This window comes from Danio rerio, chromosome 17 (genome assembly GCF_049306965.1).
Source record: "Danio rerio strain Tuebingen ecotype United States chromosome 17, GRCz12tu, whole genome shotgun sequence".
NCBI classification, from domain to species: Eukaryota; Metazoa; Chordata; class Actinopteri; order Cypriniformes; family Danionidae; genus Danio; species Danio rerio.
Genome location: NC_133192.1, coordinates 27,064,649 through 27,085,689, shown reverse-complemented (window position 1 = coordinate 27,085,689; position 21,041 = coordinate 27,064,649). Strand labels below are relative to the sequence as shown.

General features: G+C 35.3%; 2 protein-coding genes across 13 annotated transcripts in view; one reads left to right on the top strand and one right to left on the bottom strand.

Annotated features, from left to right (window-relative positions):
• kcnh1a (potassium voltage-gated channel, subfamily H (eag-related), member 1a) overlaps nt 1-11,148 on the bottom strand; it is a 93,957-nt gene extending 82,809 nt beyond the window's left edge. For 3 of the 9 annotated variants that reach the window (XM_073927345.1, XM_073927346.1, XM_009293099.5), the window contains exons 1-5: nt 10,980-11,148; nt 5,879-6,002; nt 3,253-3,359; nt 2,922-3,050; nt 2,731-2,849 (exon numbers count right to left, since the gene is read on the bottom strand). In XM_073927345.1, the coding sequence (XP_073783446.1) occupies nt 2,731-2,849; nt 2,922-3,050; nt 3,253-3,359; nt 5,879-6,002; nt 10,980-11,052 (552 nt within the window). In that variant the 5' untranslated portion in view covers nt 11,053-11,148. 9 annotated transcript variants of the gene reach the window in all.
• plb1 (phospholipase B1) overlaps nt 1-21,041 on the top strand; it is a 90,670-nt gene that overhangs the window by 51,195 nt on the left and 18,434 nt on the right. The window contains exons 3-8 of one of the 4 annotated variants that reach the window (XM_073928570.1): nt 5,840-6,040; nt 18,160-18,199; nt 18,519-18,578; nt 18,663-18,726; nt 19,062-19,096; nt 20,975-21,026. In XM_073928570.1, coding sequence (XP_073784671.1) covers nt 6,026-6,040; nt 18,160-18,199; nt 18,519-18,578; nt 18,663-18,726; nt 19,062-19,096; nt 20,975-21,026 — 266 coding nt within the window. In that variant the 5' untranslated portion in view covers nt 5,840-6,025. Of the gene's footprint in view, nt 1-5,839; nt 6,041-17,999; nt 18,200-18,518; nt 18,579-18,662; nt 18,727-19,055; nt 19,097-20,974; nt 21,027-21,041 lie in introns of those variants that run through there. The other 3 variants (XM_073928569.1, XM_073928568.1, XM_017351817.4) reach the window with 3 other exon arrangements.

Below are 21,041 nucleotides of genomic sequence, written 5' to 3'. Positions count from 1 at the left end.
TTTTAAACTATTGATCTTTGTTTTTAAATCCTTAAACAATCTGGCACCATCATACTTATCAGACCTGCTACACGTATACAATCCTGGTAGGTCACTGAGGTCTTCTGATGAATTTATTCTATCTGTACCAAGGTCCCGGTGTAAGCGAAGTGGGGATCGGGCTTTTGCTGTTGTCGCCCCAAAACTCTGGAACGGGCTTCCGCCCCACATCAGACACGCTCCAACTTTACCTGTTTTTAAAAAGCGTTTGAAACACCATCTTTGTTCCTTAGTATTTGAGCCTTTTTAATGTTGAGGGATTTGCCTTATGTTTTAATTGTTATTTATGTGATGTAGATTTCATGTTTAGTATTGATTGTGTTCAGCACTTTGGGCAACGTTGTGTTGTAAAAAATGTGCTATATAAATAAACTAAACTAAACTAAACTAAACTAAACTAAACTAAAGATGTTGATCTTGGTGAGATTTTTATTTTTCAACCACAAGTAATTTCGTCCTAAATGAGCATAAACAGTTAGGAAAGCAGTCAAATGCTTTCATTATAATGTTATTTAATGTAATCAAATGGAAAAATATCTAAATCAGATTTTCAGATCAGCTAATCAGAATGTGTACGTTATACAGTGAAGAAACGGCTAATGAGATTTGATTCTATTTCATTATAATAGCTATTAATTTTAATAAGCCGAACTGTTAGCTAATTTATTTGCTGCTGATGTATACTATTTATTTTTTCTTTTGTGAATATAATAAAACTTATTACTGACCATTTAACTGTTTATTTACAATGAAACAGCTTCAAGTGAGCATATTTAGTAATTTGGGGATTTTTTAAAGGGGGTTGGGGGAATCCCTTATTATGGTGGGCATATCCCTTATTTTCACATACCAATGTTGACAGGTATGACTAGAAGGCAGGCTTTATTTGCCATATTGACTGTTGCACTACATTAAAAACAATACAAGTGACATGTCTTGTGTATTTTATAGTCTTTGATATTACAGTATATACTGGGTTGCTGAGGAGTATAAAAAACATTTTACAATTATATGTGTTTTTGTGTATTTTTACAGGTTTATTTTCCACTGTCAACCCTTTAAAGGAATACAGTAGTTCATCCAAATATTCTGCCATCATTTACTATTTCAAACTCTTCCCTTGTTTAAAACCTATTAGAGTTTCTTTCTTCTTTCTTCTGTTGAATACAAAAGAAGATATTTTTAAATAGTGCTGGTTGCTGGGGCCCATTTTTTCCCCAGCAACCAGCATTCTTCAACATATCTTCTTTTTTGTTTAACAAAAAAATAATAAATAATGAGGTTATTTTCATTTTTGGGCAAATTATTTCTTTAAATGTATTTTATTTTGATTGTAAAGTAATAATGTGCACGTTTTGCTGTTGGAGCAATAATAATTGTGATAATTGCAATACAAATAAATTTGAATATACTTAATTTGAATTGAAATTTAGGCTAAGTTAAAACATCAGCACAACTAGAGAAGCATGTTTTCACAAACACTTCAATTTACCAATTAATACAAATTCTTATAATTAATTTTATCAATTATTTACATTTATCCACAGCCATATCACCCTGCAACTCAAAACCGGTTACTCACTAAATGATAGCAGGGCTGAGCCTGGTCAGTACCTTGATGGGAGATCATATAGGAAAGCTAGGTTGTTGTTAAAAGTGTTGTTAGTGAGGCCAACAGGAGGTGCTCAATCTGCGGTTCGTCCTGATGTCCCAGAAAAGTGAAGGGGACACTATACTCTCAGTGAGAGCCGTCTTTTCCAATGAGACGTTAAACCGAGGACTCTCTGTGGGCATTAAAAAACCCATGGCACTTCTCGTAAAGAGTAGGGGTGTAGCCCCAGTGTGCTGACCAAATTCCGGCCTTTACCAATCACGGCCTCCCAATCATCCGCATCCACAGAATTGGCTGTATCACTGTCTCTCCACTCCACCCATAGCATAGTGTGTGTTGAGCGCACTGGAGCCGTTTATCAGAGGCTGCAGTCGCATCATCGAAGTGGATGCTGCACACTGGTAGTAGTGTGGAGAGAGCCCCCTCATGATTGTGGAACGCTTTGAGTGTACACAATAAATGCGCTATATAAATACACATTATATTTCAATGTAGTGATTTAATTTTATGCACTAATTAAAATTTTTATCATTTTAAATTTTTAACATATAGTAGCCGTGCTCACTTTTTCAAAGTCATTGACTGGAGCAGATCATACACAGTTTGGTCATATTATTTTGCAGTGTATTGTCTACTGTCGCCATGGATTGCGTAACTAATACAGAACTAATCTGGCAGCTCCACTGCATGACAGCTTTTCTGTGATATCGATATAATTAGCTAGGCCTAGAATAGAAAGTGCTAAAATGTATCATATGTTACAGATTAATTCATTATGGGGCATTCTTGGCTGCCTTTTTTAAAATATTATATTGTTTTCTTCGCATTTGGTGGCATTATTTTCCCCAAAATCCCCAACCCTGCTCTGTAAAGCGCTAAAAAACTCCCCACACATCTTATTAATCTCCCTGCAGGAAGAGTGTGTGAATACTGGAATCACACAGTGAGAGGGGATCGCTGTCCTAGTGTTAGTTTAATCTTTGACACAGATGGATGCAAACACATGCTGACACACACCAGAATCACTCACAGGCGTAAAATGAAATGTATCAGTCTGGTGCACACACACAGAGACGTACCTCTGCAAGGCGCGAGTGTTTATGTACATTCTCTCCTTTATGTACGGTGGGCTGCAGTTGCTGAAGGACCCCTCTACTGCTGGTCAAAGCCCTGGTCAGACGCGCAAACTTCCCCCAGCCTGAACACAGAAACACATAACTAAACATTCACAGTCAAATGAGCTGATTTACCTGCATTAAAATACGCCTACCTTTAGAGGAGTCATCTTCTATTGGTTGCTTGAATGCTGTGATGTCACTAAACGTACACAGGAAGAGTACGACCTTCTCCTGTTCGTTTCGTATAGGGGCTATTTTCACAAAAAACCATACCGGCGTTCCTGGAAGCACACAATTTAACACTGCCTAAATCTCTGAAAGTCGGCATGCCAGTAAAAACCAAGAAGTAAAAACCATCTTGGCTCTGTTTTACACATTTATGCATATTCATAAAGATATTAGCATATCAGATTTATGCAACAAGATTGCTGTGTCTCTGTTTCCAATCCTGTGTGCATGTGCATGTGTGTGTGTGATCCTCACTGTTTTTCTTGTACATCAAGATCTCAAACGAGTTCATCTCATAGTTTTCGAAGGTTAGTCGAACTTTTTCACTTGTGTCCTTGTCTGTGAGCTCTCCATACATGAAGCTGAGAGAGAAAAGACAAACAAATCATAAATCAGTTCATTTTCGATCTGTTTTTGAGATGTTCTGTGATTATATTGTAAATAAATTGGCACAATGGCATTATTTTGGAACACACAAAAATGGGAACTTTAGCAGAATGTTTATCCTGTCTTTTTTATAAGATTGAAGGTCACCAGTCACTATCAAACTCAAATCAACTTCTATAATATAGCTCAAAGCAATCACGTGTTATTCTGCAAGTTTCCGAAGCCATACAAAAGCATCATTGACAACATATGGTGAGATGGGCTGTTTTTATAGTTCTTTTGAAGCTTTACAGCCCCAGGTCACTATTCAGTTTGACTAAGAGTTACAATACTAAATTTCTCCTTTGTGTTCTACAGAGGAAAGAAAGTCATAGAGGTTTAAAATAACCTGGGGGTGAGAAAATGGCCAAAACATTCATTTTTACCTTCTCTTTTATGATCTCTAGAGGTTTTACAAGGAAAATAATAGATGGACCTGTTACTTTGTGGATCTGTTGACCCGTGATGGGTGAATATGATCAAACATTACTGAAAAGTCCAGCTTTGCTTTACTGTGATAAAAGGGCATGAAGAAAGGAATGATACAAATGTGTTTCTATATGACTGTAGCTTTAATGAGCTTGTCTTGTGTTTGGCATATCAGGGACAAGTCAGAGTTCAAAGCTTGCTGGCAACTATTAAACCACAATCCTGCAGACACTTTTACTCTGAGTATATTTCTTTAGCATCAGCATCAACTGGTAATTGGGAATAGGAAATTGCACAAGGAGAATAAAACAGAATACAATTAGGTTAATAGGTTTATAATTAGACTGTGCTTGTTATTGTACTACTTCAAATAATATTTGGTGCACTAATTCTTTGTTTGATCAAATATACAGTAAAAGAAATTGTGAATATATAATATATAGTTGAAGTCTGAAATATTAGCCCCCCTGAATTATTAGCCCCTGCTTATTTTTTCCCCTATGTCTGTTTAACGGAGAAGATTTTTTTAAACACATTTCAAAACATAATAGTTTTAATAACTCATTTCTAATAACTGATTTGTTAATCTTGATGGCATGATGAAAGTCCATAAAATTTAACTAGATATTTTTCAAGACACTTCTATACAGCTTAAAGTGACATTTAATAGCTTAACTTGGTTAATTAGGTTAACTAGGGCAGGTTAGGGTTTTTAGGCAAGTTACTGTAGAATGATGGTTTGTTCTGTAGACTATCAGAAAATATATGCTTAAAGGGGCTAATAATTTTAACTTTAAAATGGTTTTAAAAAAATTAAAAACTGATTTTGTTTTAGCCGAAATAAAACAAATAAGACTTTCTCCAGAAGAAAATATATTATCAGATATACTGTGAAAATATCCTTGCTTTGTTCAACGTCATTTGGGAAATATTAAAAAAAGGAAAAAAATAAAATAAAAGGGGGCTAATAATTCTGATTTCAACTGTAAATATAATTTTATTTTAAAATGATAAAAATGTCTTTGCTTTTACTTTTTGTTCAATCTAATGAATCTTTTGTATTGTTACTTTTGTTCAGTGTAATGCATCTGTTTGAGAATTTTTTTTTATAAAGATTAAGTTAAACTTTAAATGAAAAGTGTGCTGAAAATGTATAATTGGTAAGATATTTATTTCAAAGAACTCTTGAAATGTAGATATTATTTGCAAGCGTCTTCATATTTCACTCAACCTAGGGTGTTATATTATACTCCACATTGTATTGTATTGCATATTGTAATTGAATATTGTACCGCATGTATCCAGGCTTGTACTATTGTATTATTGTCATGCTTAATTAAATGTAATACTATACTACAATATAGTACTATATGACGGGGGTTCCCAAACCTTTCAGCCTGCGACCCCCCATAATTAACAATGACAGTGACTCGCATCTCCCAATATCCTCTGAGGTGGTTATCAATATGCAAACACAAAATGGCTTACACATAACAAATAGGCCCAAGCCTATTCTTTGCTTAATTTTGGAGAATGCCACTCAGAGATCATCCTCCATGTTCAATCATGGCCTGTATTTAAATATAATGTAAAGGTGCCATAAAGGTGTCAGAAAGTTTACCTTGGTGCCATGAAATCAATCTGTTTCATCTGACCCTATTGCTGTGTCTTTAATCTAACATAATGACACCCCAGGGGTCGCAATCCAATAGAAAAAATGTGTATTGTTTTATAAATATTAATTACTATTTTTATCTTCTGTAGCATATGGACAAAAAAAGCTCATTCTAACAGTTTCATAAAATGAATTTGAGGTTTGGAAATCACCAAGCAACCCGCTAACCCCCGAGGGCTCCCGACACCCACTTTTCAAAACCATTGCTATATTGTGTTATCTAATATGGTGTGTTATCTAATACATATTTTAAACTGTGAATCTTCTTATTCACCAATACATTTTTATTCTGTCTTTCTTTTCTTTTTACAGAGAAAATATCATAAATATGATGCACAATATATCTGTTACCTGCAAGTGCTGCTTTTCTGCATGACTTCAGCACGGTGGTAGCCGGAGAGCTTACAAAAGCCATCATTGCTGTAAACGATGGGCCAGTCTACGATCTGAGCATTCCCCAACACAAAGTTCGTGTCTGTGGAAAGAGCACAGGAGGGCATGGGGAGGAAGCAGGTGAGAGGAACCAGGCACAAGGTGATGGGTAAGAAAGCTAGAGGTCGTTCGCTGTGGTGATGTCTCATGAGGCAGGATGGGTGAACACTGTCATGGCAGTCAAAAGCCAATGATTCAACTTATTAATGACAATACTGAGCATTTTATATTGGTCTGTGCATTGCATAACCCACTCTCACGTTATAATGCAGCAACTCAACTAAATAAAAAGTTTAGATCTTGTTTATGTTTAGAGTTTGCAGTTCTCTGGCCAACAGGACTTTTTGCTTGTGAAGGTGAAGAGAAAGAAGTATATATGGTTGTTTCAGCCTCCAACAGCCCACAAACCACCCACAGACTGCTCTGATCTATATATTGTATATTTTTAGGGGAGATCTGGCTGAAAACAGTGGTTTAAATATAAGAAATTCACTTCTCTGCACTTTGTGGATGTCAGGGTTTATAGGTTTGTGCCTAAGGGTTTGTGTACATGACAATGATGTGCTAAAAGCAGAAAAGATTCACATGTGGATGACAGCTCTGTCAAAATGATCCCCATTCACATGGATATGCCAAAATAACTAAAATGTTGTATAATGCATGCAAGGGTCCCTTAGTAAAGAAGCACAAAACACATCTGCACATAAAATATTGCTTTTGTACAGAAATTTACATTAAGACCATTTCAAAAATTATTTAAATTTAAATAAAATTATAAATGAATAATTATTCATTATTCAAATTTAAATGAATAAAATTTTCCATTTTTAGTTAAAATGATTGTCATGTACCTTAAGATGCTAAAATTCTCAGCTTTTAACAAATCTTTAAGACAATTGTAAGCAATTAAATGAGATATGCTTGATCAGACCTGTATATCCCTTCATTTTTGAATACTACAGTTATTTCTGCTTCAAATAACATAAAAAATAAGCTGTTTTTAGTTAAACGCTGTTGAATTTCTGGATGTTTTAACCATGTTTTATGCTAAATTTATGCTAATTAACCAGTTTGTGGCTTACATTACCATTCAAAAGTATGGAGTCAAAAAATGTAATTGTTTGAAGATGACAGTGTTGCATAATTTCTACAAAAGATTATTATTTCTAAATAAATGCAGCTATTTTGAACTTTTCAATTAAAAAGGGTAATATAAAACTATTTAATCATGATGTCTTCATAAATTATAAAACAACACTTTATTGATGGACACTTTGTAAAGTAACTTCTTGTTAACTACATGTTAAATTATTCTACTTAGAGAGTTTGTGTTCTGTTAGGGTAAATAGAATAGGTTAACTCAGTTTTAGTAGACTGCCTGTCGGGAGAACATCAAAACAGAGAGTTAGCAGACATAAGGAGACAGTACTGACTCTCGCTTGACTGCTAGTTGACATGTAGATGCAAAATTACTAAGTCAACAGATTGTTTAAATGAAACACACAAAGTGAAGTATTACCAAAAGTCTTACTAACCCCAAATGTTTAAATGGTATACAGTAACTAAATTATGGTGAAATATATATATATATATATAAATATACAGTTGAAGTCAGAATTATTAGCTCCCCTTTGATTTTTTTTCTTTTTTAAATATTTCCCAAATGATGTTTAACAGAGCAAGGGAATTTTCACAGTGTTCATTCATTCATGAATGGTTAGTCCCTTTATTAATCCGGGGTCGCCACAGCGGAATGAACCGCCAACTTATACAGCAAGTTTTTAACGCAGAGGAGGCCCTTCCGGCAGCAACCCATCTCTGGGAAACATCCACATACATCCACTCATTCACACACACTCATACACTACGGACAATTTAGCCTACTCAGTTCACCTGTACCGCATGTCTTTGGACTGTGGGGGAAACCGGAGCACCCGGAGGAAACCCCCGCGAACTCAGGGAGAACATGCAAACTCCACACAGAAACGCCAACTGAGCCAAGGCTCGAACCAGCGGCCCAGCGACCTTCTTGCTGTGAGGCGACAGCACTACATTTTCAAAATGTGTCTGTGAATATTTTTTCTTCTGGAGAAAGTCTTGTTTGTTTTATTTCATCTAGAATAAAAGCAGTTATTATATTTTTTAAAACCATTTTAAGGTCGAAAATATTAGCTCCTTTAAGCTATATTTTTATTCGATAGTCTACAGAACAAACCATCGTTTTACAATAACTTGCCTATTTACCCAAGCCTGCCTAGTTAACCTAATTAACCTAGTTAACACACAGCTAAAACACACAACCTCAGACTCTGGATATCTTCACAAGTATCTCGAAAAAGTATTTTCATCATCCAAATGTACAAATGGAGTTATTGCATGGCTCTGTTTTTGTCATTCTGGAATGCAGAATCACACCGACAACTTTTACTTGTGAGTGAATTTCCCAAAACTCAGTAGTGCTGGAGTCCTCAGTAAAGGACTCCATCTCTGTAACCTTGCTTTAACCTTTCCTGTGATGTCTGTCAATGTTAGTGTGGTAGTGGCTAGCGTGTTAAGCAGGCTATCAGGCTGATTGGCTGACAATAGTGATTTAGCGGTTGCTGAGTAAGCCTGTAGCACTTTTAACAAAGTGTGTCTCAAAGCTTGAGCAAGCTCACGGTAACACTATACAACCTGTAATCCGATATAAGAGAATTAAAAACATCTAGTCAGTCACAAATGAAGGCCAGTGAAGACCTTTTCTGTATTTAAAAGCAATAAATTGGCTTCATATAAGCATTGTCTTTGTAAAATGAAGACTGTGAAGAATATCCTGACTTTCATTAGTCTTGCAATCAGTATGAGCATACAATAGCGTTCAAAAAAATGTTGGATTTCATGCAATCAATGTCACAAATTTGTTTGTTTGAGCTAGTATAGGCTCTTAAAGGGATAGTTCACCCGAAATTCTGTCATACTTTGCTTGTTTTCAAGCTTTACGGGTTTCTTCCCTCTATTAAACACAAAAGAAGCTATTTTCCTACTATGGAAGTTAATGGTAACAGGTTTTCAGCTTTCTTCAAAACATCTTTTTTATGTTCAAGAGAAAAATGAAAGTCGTAAAGTTTTGGAATTGGAACCACTTGAGGGTGAGAAAAATAGCAGGTAAATTTTTATTTTTATTGGATTATAGGCTGATTTTAACTTAATTGTCAATTTCAGACTTTTGAACCACATTTTAGCTACATTTTACCTAACAAAATATAATATTTTAAATAAAAACAAAATAATTGCACAGCTAATGCAATTAACACAAATAAACTTTCGTTTTAATATACGTCCTTCACCTCATTCAGACATAATAACATGAATGCCGACATTTTTCACTTTAACTGCACATATGACAGAAACACAGACACACACTTCATCTTTCTACGGCTAATGCTTATGGAGGGTTAATGTGAGATGAGCAAAAGTCCTAACAAACAGAAAATGGGTGGGCAGCATCAGAATCAGAACTGAAGGATAACTCAGATCTAACAGATCAACTGATTTAAGAGCATGGTGGTGGATTTGCCACAAAGCACAGTTCTCCTCTACTGAGCAAAAACACGGGGAAGTGCACTTCACACTGAAACAAGCACGCACACGTGGACTCACACGCACCACTATGGAGGAAAAACGTTCCATGCCAACATTTGTTATTTTACAGCAAATGCTGTCAGCGCTGAATGAGGACCAGGAAACAACATCTGCATGGTTATTTTCACCGTATCTAAGCAGCTTTAAAATATCAACAGCACTGTTGAACCACGTTAACGCTAAACCACAAAAGAGTTTGATCAAACTTGTTGTTAAAATTCAGACTTATCAGTTTGTAAATTAACAGAAATTGGTATAGAACAAGACTAAATGTCGAAAGGGAACTAAGAGAGAGAGAGAAAAAGAGAAAGGGAGGAGGAAAAGAGAGAAAGAGAGGCAGAGGAATAATGGCGGGATGGAGGAGGTTTAAGCACAAGTGTTCTGCTCAGTGAGGTTTATACCTGTGTGTCTATGTGATAATGTCCAAACTGGAAGTTAAAGAAAACAGAAAAACAGTTAAATAATGCATACACCATATAAGAAGAGGAATTCATCCTCTTCTTCTTCCCCAAGACGATCAAACAACCCTTTGAGACCAAGTGGGTTATAAAGACATCAATGTTTATAAAAGTCCTAATGAGATGAGAAGTACACATTTTCGATATATCTGAAGACTGAACACAAGCAGTGCTTAAGTGGATAGAGCAGATGTGGTGTTCAGTGGACATCTTGTTTTAAAAAGCCATTTTGACTAATTAAACTGCATAAATAAGCAAAGCAGTCCAGAAGGATAAACATCAATAAGAGAGATCTTTGATTCTATTTTGGGGACCATATAGAGGATGCAAGAACGCAGTCTGGTCTCAGGAAGTGCTGGTGAAGATCCTTCGCCAGTTTTCAACCTTTCAGCACTCTTAAATATTAATTGCTATTAAATATTCATTTAACCTAAAGTTGTTCTCTATCCTACAAAGCATGCTGATGGACGGATGTATGAGAACAACTCAAATGGGAAAGAACAGCACAAGCTGTCACGCAGAGAACAGTCACGAACTGAATTAAATCTCAACGCTATGCAAACCATTACACTTTTTAAATATTTGTATAATCATTCAAATGGTCAAAAACTGATATAAAAATTAATTATCAAATACGATTTTTTTCATATATAAAATCAAAAAAATTACTGAGTATACAACTATTTATTTAAGACTAGAAATCGTCGTTCCAGTAAAACGTGTTCACTACAGAATCAATGCACCTGCATCATGTTTTCCTCCCTCGTGAACATACACCTTTCACTTCTGGCGTGTAATTGTGGAACTATACAGTTAAAAGTACTTTGTTTTAATGTAAAAGACTATAATCTATTTATTGAAAAGTTTGTGCCTTCTTTCTTTTATCTGCGACACTACTCTTTCAGTGTGTGCGCTGGTTTGGATGTGGAGGTGCGTCTTACCGTTAGACCGTCGGACAATATTTTCCAGAAAAGTGTTCTGAGGAGCCACTAGTCCTCTGCGTCCCCCGGCCATCACGGCGGGTCATGCGCTCCACTGAGAGCCCAGACCGGTCAGCGCGTCTCCGGTGAGTCTGTCGTCCACATGCCGCTGCCGCATCCAGTGATGTGTGGACCCGGGGCTCCTCGCGCTTTCCTCTCTCCTCCACCCCACTGATCCTCCGCTATAGCAGGCATAGTCTGGCGAAACAGCGCCATCTATTGACGAGTGAAGTAGCGTGTGTTCCGATGTAAATCAATAGATGGCGATGCACGCTTTTGCAACCGTTCTAAAATCTACTGTTTTTAATCTGCTTTTAATCTCTTATCGCCATCTGCTGGTATATTTCAAACACATTTTAATGATCTGAATGATATGGACATGATATAGCCCCCCAAAAAATAAAAATAAAAACAGTCGCTTAATTACCAATGAATGCTGCTAGGTTTGTGTAATGGTTCGGAATATATTCAAAACCCTCAATTACAAATTCAGCAATACATTTTCCTTTATAACTGCCGAATAATAATATGCAAACTATGAAATTTCTTTAAATTTCATCATCCAATCAGGTTTAGATTACAGTAGGCTAAAACACACATGCAGAGTTAACCTGAGTTAAATTGCAATGCAGATGTTATTATCACCCAGACACCTACAGCTATCTTGGCTTCCTTCATAACATTAACTTTGTGGTCGTTAACATAAAAAAGGTAAATATAATGTTAAACAAAAAAGGGCCCCAGACCTGTATCGGTTATATAAGCTGCATCATTAAAATGTCAGCAAGGTAGTCTTTAGAGATAGGGCATTCTGTCACCTATTAAAACTGCAATTCAATTAAAATCTGGCTAAAATGAATCAAACTTGTTATAGATTTGATTGTGGTTTATGATATGAAGTCTGGCGCCTTCTTACCAGATGAAAGTACATAAGACAAATGACCAAATAATGACCAAATCTCCATGCATGGTGACAATAGAACACAATAATTATTTTAAAAAAAAATTAAAAGAGATGTTTATTGCAAAGTATGACAGCAGAAGTGTAGTTTATTGGTGGTTACATTGTGAAGAGCTCAAAGTTGAGTGGACTCTGAGCAAAATAACTTTGCCTTATCAGTTAAAATATCATTTTGGGGGTAATACAAAGTTAGATCATAATATTCTATAAAAATGTAAACATCATAAACTGTGTTTGCATTTAAAAATACTGGTTGTGCCTGATTAATTTTTATTTAAATACATTTCATGGTTAAATAATACTTTTGATCTAGTTCACTTTCTGAGACAAAAACTTTTGCTTACAAAAACATGCTTTTAAAGTTCCATGTGGTTTTAAGTTTAAAGCTTTTTAACCCTTTTGGGGCAATTTATTCTGTAATGTAACAAGAATGACACACTTAACACAATAAACACCAACATTTACCGTCAAATAAACAAACCAAAACCTGAAAGAAAAAAAGAGAAGAGAAAAAAAACTAAAAAAATAATAATAATAATGAATCAATAATAATATTGTATATTAGAATATAATAAATAATAATACTATAATAATAATAATCCATTAATTAACTACATTTATAATGTAACTGAATTGCTTTAGGCACAAAAGTAAATTTGGTTTTGATTTTTTTTTTATTGTTATGACTAAAGACATAATTCACTATTGCAATTTGAACCCTCAATCTAAATTAGCCCAAACAATGCAATACGGTGGCTAAACTCATTATAAAGCACTGCTTGTTGCTTGTATATTTATGGAAGTTTTTGATGATATAATATTCAGTATTTCCCATTTTGAGTGCAGCCTTTGAAAACACAATAAGATTTGACCTTTTGATCCACCGGCAATCAAATGTAGAACAGTACATGTAGTTATTGACCTTTACCACTCCGCCACTTGATTATCACTGCAACCAGAAAGTTTGACTGGTCTGATATGATTTCATTTAATAAAATATAAATATACCCTATTGCCGGTGCAAGGTACTAAGGATTTCATTAATTTAATCTATCAATCGTCACATTCAGATGTCAGTCATTTTAAGCTGTAGATTCATGTGCAACATTACGTAAATTATCAAAATAGTTATCTTCTATCTAAGCTCAAAGTGAGATGTTTATCTTATCAATGAGACAAGCTGCAAATCTTCAGAAATCTTAATGACTTTAATCATTCTCAGCATCTGTAATCATATCTAATCAGATTCAAGATTTGCACTCTTGATCTCTAACCACGCATGTTGACAAAGATGGGTTAAATATTGGGTGCGTGCCAATGAGGCACTAAGATAATTGGCTTCAAAATTAAAGTTTAAAGTCAGCACTCATTTAAAATTAATTACATTCTTAGTTTTATAAATATATATTTATTGGGATTTTCACAATACATACTAAAACTGCATTTCTTCTCTACAACATTTTGGTCACAAAAAAAGGAAATTAAGTAATTAAAACTATCAACTTAGACTAACAGAATTCACAATTCGTCAAAGAAATTATGTTTGAAGAAACTTTGCAGCATGGATACAATATATAATTTCTGTTATAGAAACTATGTTTGACTGCTTTATAACTTGTTGTTTTGTCGTTATTGTTAGTTATTTGTTCTGTTGTAGCATTAGGAGCTAGTCTAGAAACTATAAACTTCTAAAACTTTAACAAATGTTTTAATTTGTATAAAGTATTTTTACATTGAAAAACAAAAATAGCTAGTTCCCTTATTTGACGTTAACTCAGCACTCAAATGTGTTGTGTAATACAATCACACCCAATAGTTACTTTGTTGTGTTGAATTTTATGTTTAATTTTTAATTGTAGAAAAAAAACAAATTCTATTTCAGTACAAATTGTTAAATATTGTTGTCTTTGTTGTTGTTGTTGTTGTTGTCGTTGTCATTGTCGTCGTCGTCGTCGTCGTTGTTGTTGTTGTTGTTGTTGTTGTTGTTGTTGTTGTTGTTGAAAAGGAAAACAGGAAGAAAAAAATAAAATCCGAATAATAATGAGGGGAAAAGAAAATGGAATCAAGAGTAATAAAAGTGGAAAGAAAATTAAAACCAACTGAATGCAGTCATTCAACATTCACAATCAAATGTTCAGATACATTGTCAATGTTAAAATTAAATATTTACAATTGAACAGTATAAGATACGTTAAATAAAATAATTAAAATTAAAGTACTATGATAAAATATATTAAAATGGAGTGTATCTATTAAATGGAAGGCAAGAGGTTAAAATAAGTTCTAAAACATTGCCATGTCATGTCTTGCAGGACCAAGGTGCTAAATAAATAAACATAATCATAAAAGAGCATTTTATGTAATATATTTTATCAGCTACATTTTATGCCCATATAAAATTCATTTTTAAAACCTGTACATATACTGGACCAGTGATCTAACAATTCATAAACTATAAATAGTCGACTACACATACCCTAAGACAGGCTAAACAGAAACAATATTGTGCAAGATATTCTACAGAAGAGGTATTTGAGGTTGAAAAGTAATGTGCTTTTTTTAAGTTTTTGCTAAATTCACAAGTTAAAATTGTTGACCTTATTAGGTCCTTGAAAGATGGAGTTTAAGAAAAGTGTCCGGTGCATATAAAGAGAGAAGTGTTTATACAGTTGGTTTGCCAAGCCCACTTATCTGTGTGAAGGACACTCAAAAATGCACAGTTTTTTTTTAAATATGGAGCGATTGAAAGAACGTGTCTGATGCATGAGATGAAAGAGTGTGTTTACTTCAGGTGGTTTGTCAAGCCCACTCACCTGTTTCAGGCACACTAAGAATTGCTTAATGATTTGAGGTTTCTATGCGGTGTGTGTGGTATGGTGGGGAGCTAGCTTGGTTTTTGTAGCTAGGATTATAGATAAGATTTTAGAGGCGGGTAAGGCGATTGGAATTGAGAGCTTGTGGAAATACACTGTTGAGAGAAAGTGCAAAGTAAATATTGTTGTACTTTCTTGGAGAGAGACCTGGTGTTGGTGGTCCAGGTGAGATTCTCTCTGATGTGCATCCCAACAAACTAATACTGCTGGCTCTCTTTACATTTGAGCTTTCCCACATTGAGGGACAGGTTGTTAGTGCCTCACCATTCACCCAGCTGTGCCACTTCCTCTCTGTAGTGCTTTTCAGCATTGTTGCTGATGAGACCAACAGTACCACTGTTATGTCTTCAGCAAACCTGATGATGTGGTTAGAGCTGAACTTGGCAGTGCAGTCATGAGTCAGCAGTGTGAAAAGCAGTGGGCTGAGCACACAGCCTTGTGGGGCACCTGTGCTCAGTATAGTGCTCGAGGTGTTATGGCCGACATAAACTGACTGAGGTCTTCCAGTTAGAAAGTCCAGGATCCAATTGCAGAGGAGGGGTGTTAAGGCCGAGCAGGATGAGTTTTTTAATGAGCTGTTGTGGGATTATTGTGTTGAAAGCTGAGCTGAAGTCACTGAACATCAGTCTAGCATAGAAGTCTTTATTTTTCAGTAGGTGGAGGGTAGAAGAAATTGCATGATATAAAGAGCGGTTTGGACAGTATGCAAACTGGAGCAGATCGAGTGTGTTGGAGAGGCGGATCTTGATATTGTGCATGACTAACATTTTAAAGCACTTCATCGGGATTGGTGTCAGTGTAACAGAGGCCAGCTAGTGAAGTGCTGTGCAGGTAAACCTTACTCCTCTAAACACAAAAAGGTGTTCTAGCGACTGACACTAGAGGCCATGGTCTTTAGCCTCCCTGTTAGAGCAACCGACTCCCATGTGGAAAGTTGCTGGTTCGATCCTCGGAGCAAGTTAGGTGGTGTAGGCCCGGCAGGCTTATATCAGTATTAAAGATGAGATGGAAGTCATTTAGGCAGGACACAGGGGATTTCTTTGGTACTGGTATTATTGTTGTGTACCTCAGATATGTGGGGATGACTGCCTGTCTCAGCAAGGTGTTGAAGATATTTGTTAGGACATATGAGAGCTGTGCAGCACAGTTTTTCAGAACACAGCCAAGTATGTTGTCAGAACCCACAGCCTTGAGTGTGTTAATACTAGAAAGGGTCTCCCTCACATCGGCTGGAGACAGACAGAGCACGTGGTCGTTGAGAGGTGAGAGTAGATTTTGTCCTTTTGTCCTGTTTTTCCTTTAATGTAATAGGACAGCAGGATTTTTAGACAGGAAAACAAGTGTAGGGAGCAAACAGAAGTGGAGGGTCGTTAAAGGAGCTTGAACCATGGAATCAAACTCGGGTCACCGTGAACACGTCACACTATGTGTGGGCACATCAACCACAAGACATTTAGAGATGCATTTAAAATGCATATACTGACGTTTGACTTAAAAAATAAATAAAATATCTACTTGTATCTGCTTTATTTTAATGGTAAAATTCTGCTTAATACTGCTGCCATTTTTACAGTAATCAATATTTACATTTTTCTACATGCCTTTTCTACAAGTTTTTTTGAAGCGACAATTAAAGGAAATTTTTACTTACCCAACTAGACAAGTAGCCTAAGACATTCATTCATTCATTCATTCATTCATTCATTCATTCATTCATTCCTTTGGCTTAGTCCCTTTATTCATCAGGGATCGCCACAGCAGAATGAATCGCTAACTTATCCAGCATATGTTTTACACAGCCGATACCCTTCCAGCTGCCACCCAGTACTTTAAAACATCCATACACACTCACATTCACACCAGTGCCTTACAACTAAATTAGTTTATTTAATTCACCTGTACCGCATGTGTTTGGACTGTGGGGGAAACCAGAGCACCCGTAGGAAACACCCGCGAACAAGGGGAGAACAAACTGTGCAAACCACACAGAAATACCAACTGGCCCAGCCGAGACTCGAACCAGCGACCTTCTTGCTGTGAAGCAACAGTACTAATCACTGATCCATTGTGCTGCCAAACCTAAAACATCAAACTATGTTCATTCATTCATTTTCTTTCCAGCTTAGTCCCTTTATTAATCTGGGGTTGCCACAGTCGAATGAACCGGCAACTTATCTAGCACGTTTTCACACAGCGGATGCCCTTCCAGCCTCAACCCATCATTGGGAAACATCCTTTTATACCCATTCACACACATACACTACGGACAATTTAGCTTACCCAATTCACCTGGAGGAAACCCACGCAAACGCAGGAAGAACATGCAAACTTCACACAGAAATGCCAAATGACCCAGCCGAGGCTCGAAACAGAAGCCTTCTTGCTATGAGGCGACAGCACTATAACTGCGCCACTGTGTCACCACATCAAACTACAAAACAGCATACTGTTATTGTGATTTTAGTTAAGGCTCATGGAGAAATAAAAAAAAAATGTTCTTGACTGAAATCCACAAGCTCATAAAAATAAAAAACATAATTTAGTAAATACAGAGTAGGTAATATTAAATTACACATACATTTTACAAACAGCTTTGTCATTGTTAATCATTTTATCTTTATTTCATTAAAGAAAATGCTTCCAAACAAATATCACAGCAGAACAGCTGCGCAACCTTAAGCAAAAAGCAATGTCTGGTTACTGAATTATTCATAATATTTGAACAAATCAAATCAGTCAGTGATTACATTACCCAATAATAAAGACACGTTCTTGGTCGACTGAACCGACAAATCAGCTGAATGAAAATCTGAATGCATCATTTTGCCAGTGTCAAGTTCTAAATGTATGAACTGAGTTTTTAACTTTTTTCAGCAGTTCCTTTCTTTAAAAGTGTGTCCTAAAGTATCTTAAAAATTAAATGCCTTTCCAATACTTTCAGACAACAAAACCCATCAGTCATAAAGTCATTTTCAGTCAAACAGTGTGTTATATCATAAGACATAAAACCAGGACTGTAGACTTGATGTCTTACCCATAAAATGTCTCTTAACGTTAACCATAAACACCTTGATAGGTGACAGGCCAGATCTATTTAAATGAATCCCATGAAACACGTAAACTAACAGGAGGCGTGTCTGAGGATTTACAACCATAAATCAGAGCAGGTGTCGCTAAACATTTAAACAGTTTAGTTTCACAGCTGCTCTTTACTTCGGACGGATTGAAGCAAGTGAACCAAGAAGAGAAGCAGGGGATTTTTCCCATGATGGCAATAAAAGATAAAATGTTTTCCTCCTTTGCACAGATTATCATCCTGGCACTTCTAGCAAGCTGGTGTTCAGCAGGTATTTCATCACTTTTTGTTATTCTGCTCTGCTTCCAATTCAATGCATGACTCTTCTCTAGATTATTCTCTGACACTTTAATGACTGCTTTCAGACATGGATCTCATTCTTTAGCCAAATGAGAGGTTGATAATTAGTCTGTCATTGAACAGATGTGAGATTTTACATATTTCAAATTTATTATCAGTATTTCCACTTCATCCAGCTCAATTTAGAAAAGACGTTTGCAGACGTGTGACTCAAAATGTGTTCTTATATGTGACTTGTTTTCTTTGTTATGCATTTCAACGTTTAATAAGGGTGTATTTTGTTTCTACAGTTGTTCCTGGTCCTCTGTTTTGTGCAGATTCACCCGCCTCACCCAGCACTCCAGTTTCTGGTAAAAAAAAAAATCAACCATTATCATTAAATAAACATCTAGGCTTGATGTCAATGTATAACTTGCCCGGCATCCCTCTTACAGTCCATTCTCTGAGGCCAGCTGATGTATCTGTGGTATCAGCAATAGTTCTGTCTGAAGTGGAGAGGTATGTTTAAATCACAAACGCATCAAAACATCAACTAAGCTACATTGGAATTGAGGCTGATTTGTAACCTTGAAAAAGAGATTAACATAGAACAGCGCTTTAGTTTAAATGAAGATGGCCTATTTAATTCCTAAATTTAGGTCTTTCCCTGAACTGAATAGATAATTAGCCACACTGTTTTTATTCAGTCATAGTTCTTAAAACATTGTCTGATTTTTTAATGCATGTTTATAACTAACGGAGTAATCAAATAACATATGCAAATTGATATTTTTATTATGCGAATGCAATTATTATGTAATTAAAATTAAAACTATGCGTTTTTTTAGCGACAGATCCGATGAAATTAGAGCCCTGAGCATGCTGTCTGGTAAGTATTTAGTTGTACTCTACAGAAATAAATGGAACACATTATTATAATGTATAGTATCAATTAACTTATGCTAATGGAATAACTAACATTGAGTTACAATGAGAAATATTTTATTCCATAATTTTTGATCTTTGCTAATATTAGTGAATAAAATATTCATTGTTAGTTCATGTTAGCTCAAATTCGCTGTTAATTTACTCACCCTCAGAACCTTCTTCAGAACAACTAGATTATATTTCGCTAAAACTGTAGTTCTTGGTAATGTATATGGTAAATTTAAAGTCAACAACTACTGACACAAAAATTAGGCAAAAGAGCAGGCAGTTTAAGAACCTGAACATTGCACTATGATAATATTTGTATGATCAGTTTCCATATGTTATATGATTCTATTTTTTTTTAGGTTAGTCTATCCATGTTTTTGAAGTGCATTAAAGGACCCTGAGCTTTCTTCCAACAACTTTTGGTGTTGAAAAAGTTTTTAAAAACTAAATCTTATAGAAATTATTGATAGTTCGAAGGGATATATTGTCTGAATTGTTGTTGTAAATTACGCTACAAAAACATGGCAATAAACTGCCAGTCCTTTTTTTACAGAATATTATTTTGATTACAATATTTTGATATAATGCAATTCATACTGTAAAACAATAAACTGAAAACGTCTCCTTCACAGAAAGAAGAAACTGTTAATTAACAGATATTTTTTATAGTATATTAGATTTGAGCTTAGAACTGTTTGCAGACGCTGTGCATTAATGTCTTAAAATATTGCCTTGCACAAACTGCTGTGGTTTAAAAGTAATTAATTTAACTCAGAACTAGAACTTAGAACTTTGAACTTAAATGCTTCAGAACTATTATTCATTTTTACTTCATGTTAAGTAGTGTACATTTAATGTTAACAAATGAAAAACTGTTGTTAAGTATTACTGAAATAAACAAATACTGTACGCGTATTTTGTATAAGTATTCTGTTCCAGTTACACTAGAATGTCATTAGTGACTTCTTTATTTTCAACTACAGAGCTTTTATCTGAATTGTTTTGTGTGTGTTACTAAGTAATGTATTGATCAAGCTCACAGAGACCCTTTACATGTTTCTGTGTGATTGTCAGACTTGTTTAAACCAGAGCTCTGTGTAAAGGTTTGAGAAAGGTTTGATTCGAGTCCTTGAAATGCAAGTCAAGGCCAGGGCAGAGATACACGTAACCATTTGACAAGCTGATTTCTCAGACATTAATATTTACAGATAATATAAATTACAGTATATGACCAAGTGTATATACTGTAGCAGGAGTCAATTTGTCTGAAAGACAAGAAATAACATATAATTTTTAAATTCATCAGGTTGAAAAATATCTTTATCTCAATCAATGTAATAATAAAGTCTTATCTAAGCATGTACACTTAAGCACTTTGTTTTAGGCTGATTTGTCTCGGCCAGTCTGATATGATTGGTCTGTTCACTACTGTTTGGGATATGCTTATCTCATGGTTGTATTCTCATGGAGCTCAGAGGACAGCAGCTCTGTTAAACTTTATTTCTCATCTTAAAAGTGCCATTTAGTTTTTCATTTATCCTGAACAATTTGGTTAGATTGTAAAATTTGCTTAATGATTGTAATCATTTCTCAGCGATTGTCATAAAATGGTAGGCTGATCAAAGGCAGACTGAAAGAAGGGGAAACAGAAACTCTACCGATAACCTATTGTCAAGTCAGTAAATTAGGGGCAAGGACCCATGTTAAGCACATGGTTATGTGAGGTTACAATCATGTTATTTAACAGTTACAGTATCTGAAAGAGAGACAGAAAGACTCAATAATTAACTTTCAAGTGACAAAATAACATGTTTTTACTTTTCTGTCTTAGAAATATTGTCCACCTTTAACCCTCATATATCAGCTGTTCTACCTGACCAAAGGTACTAATGGAAAAA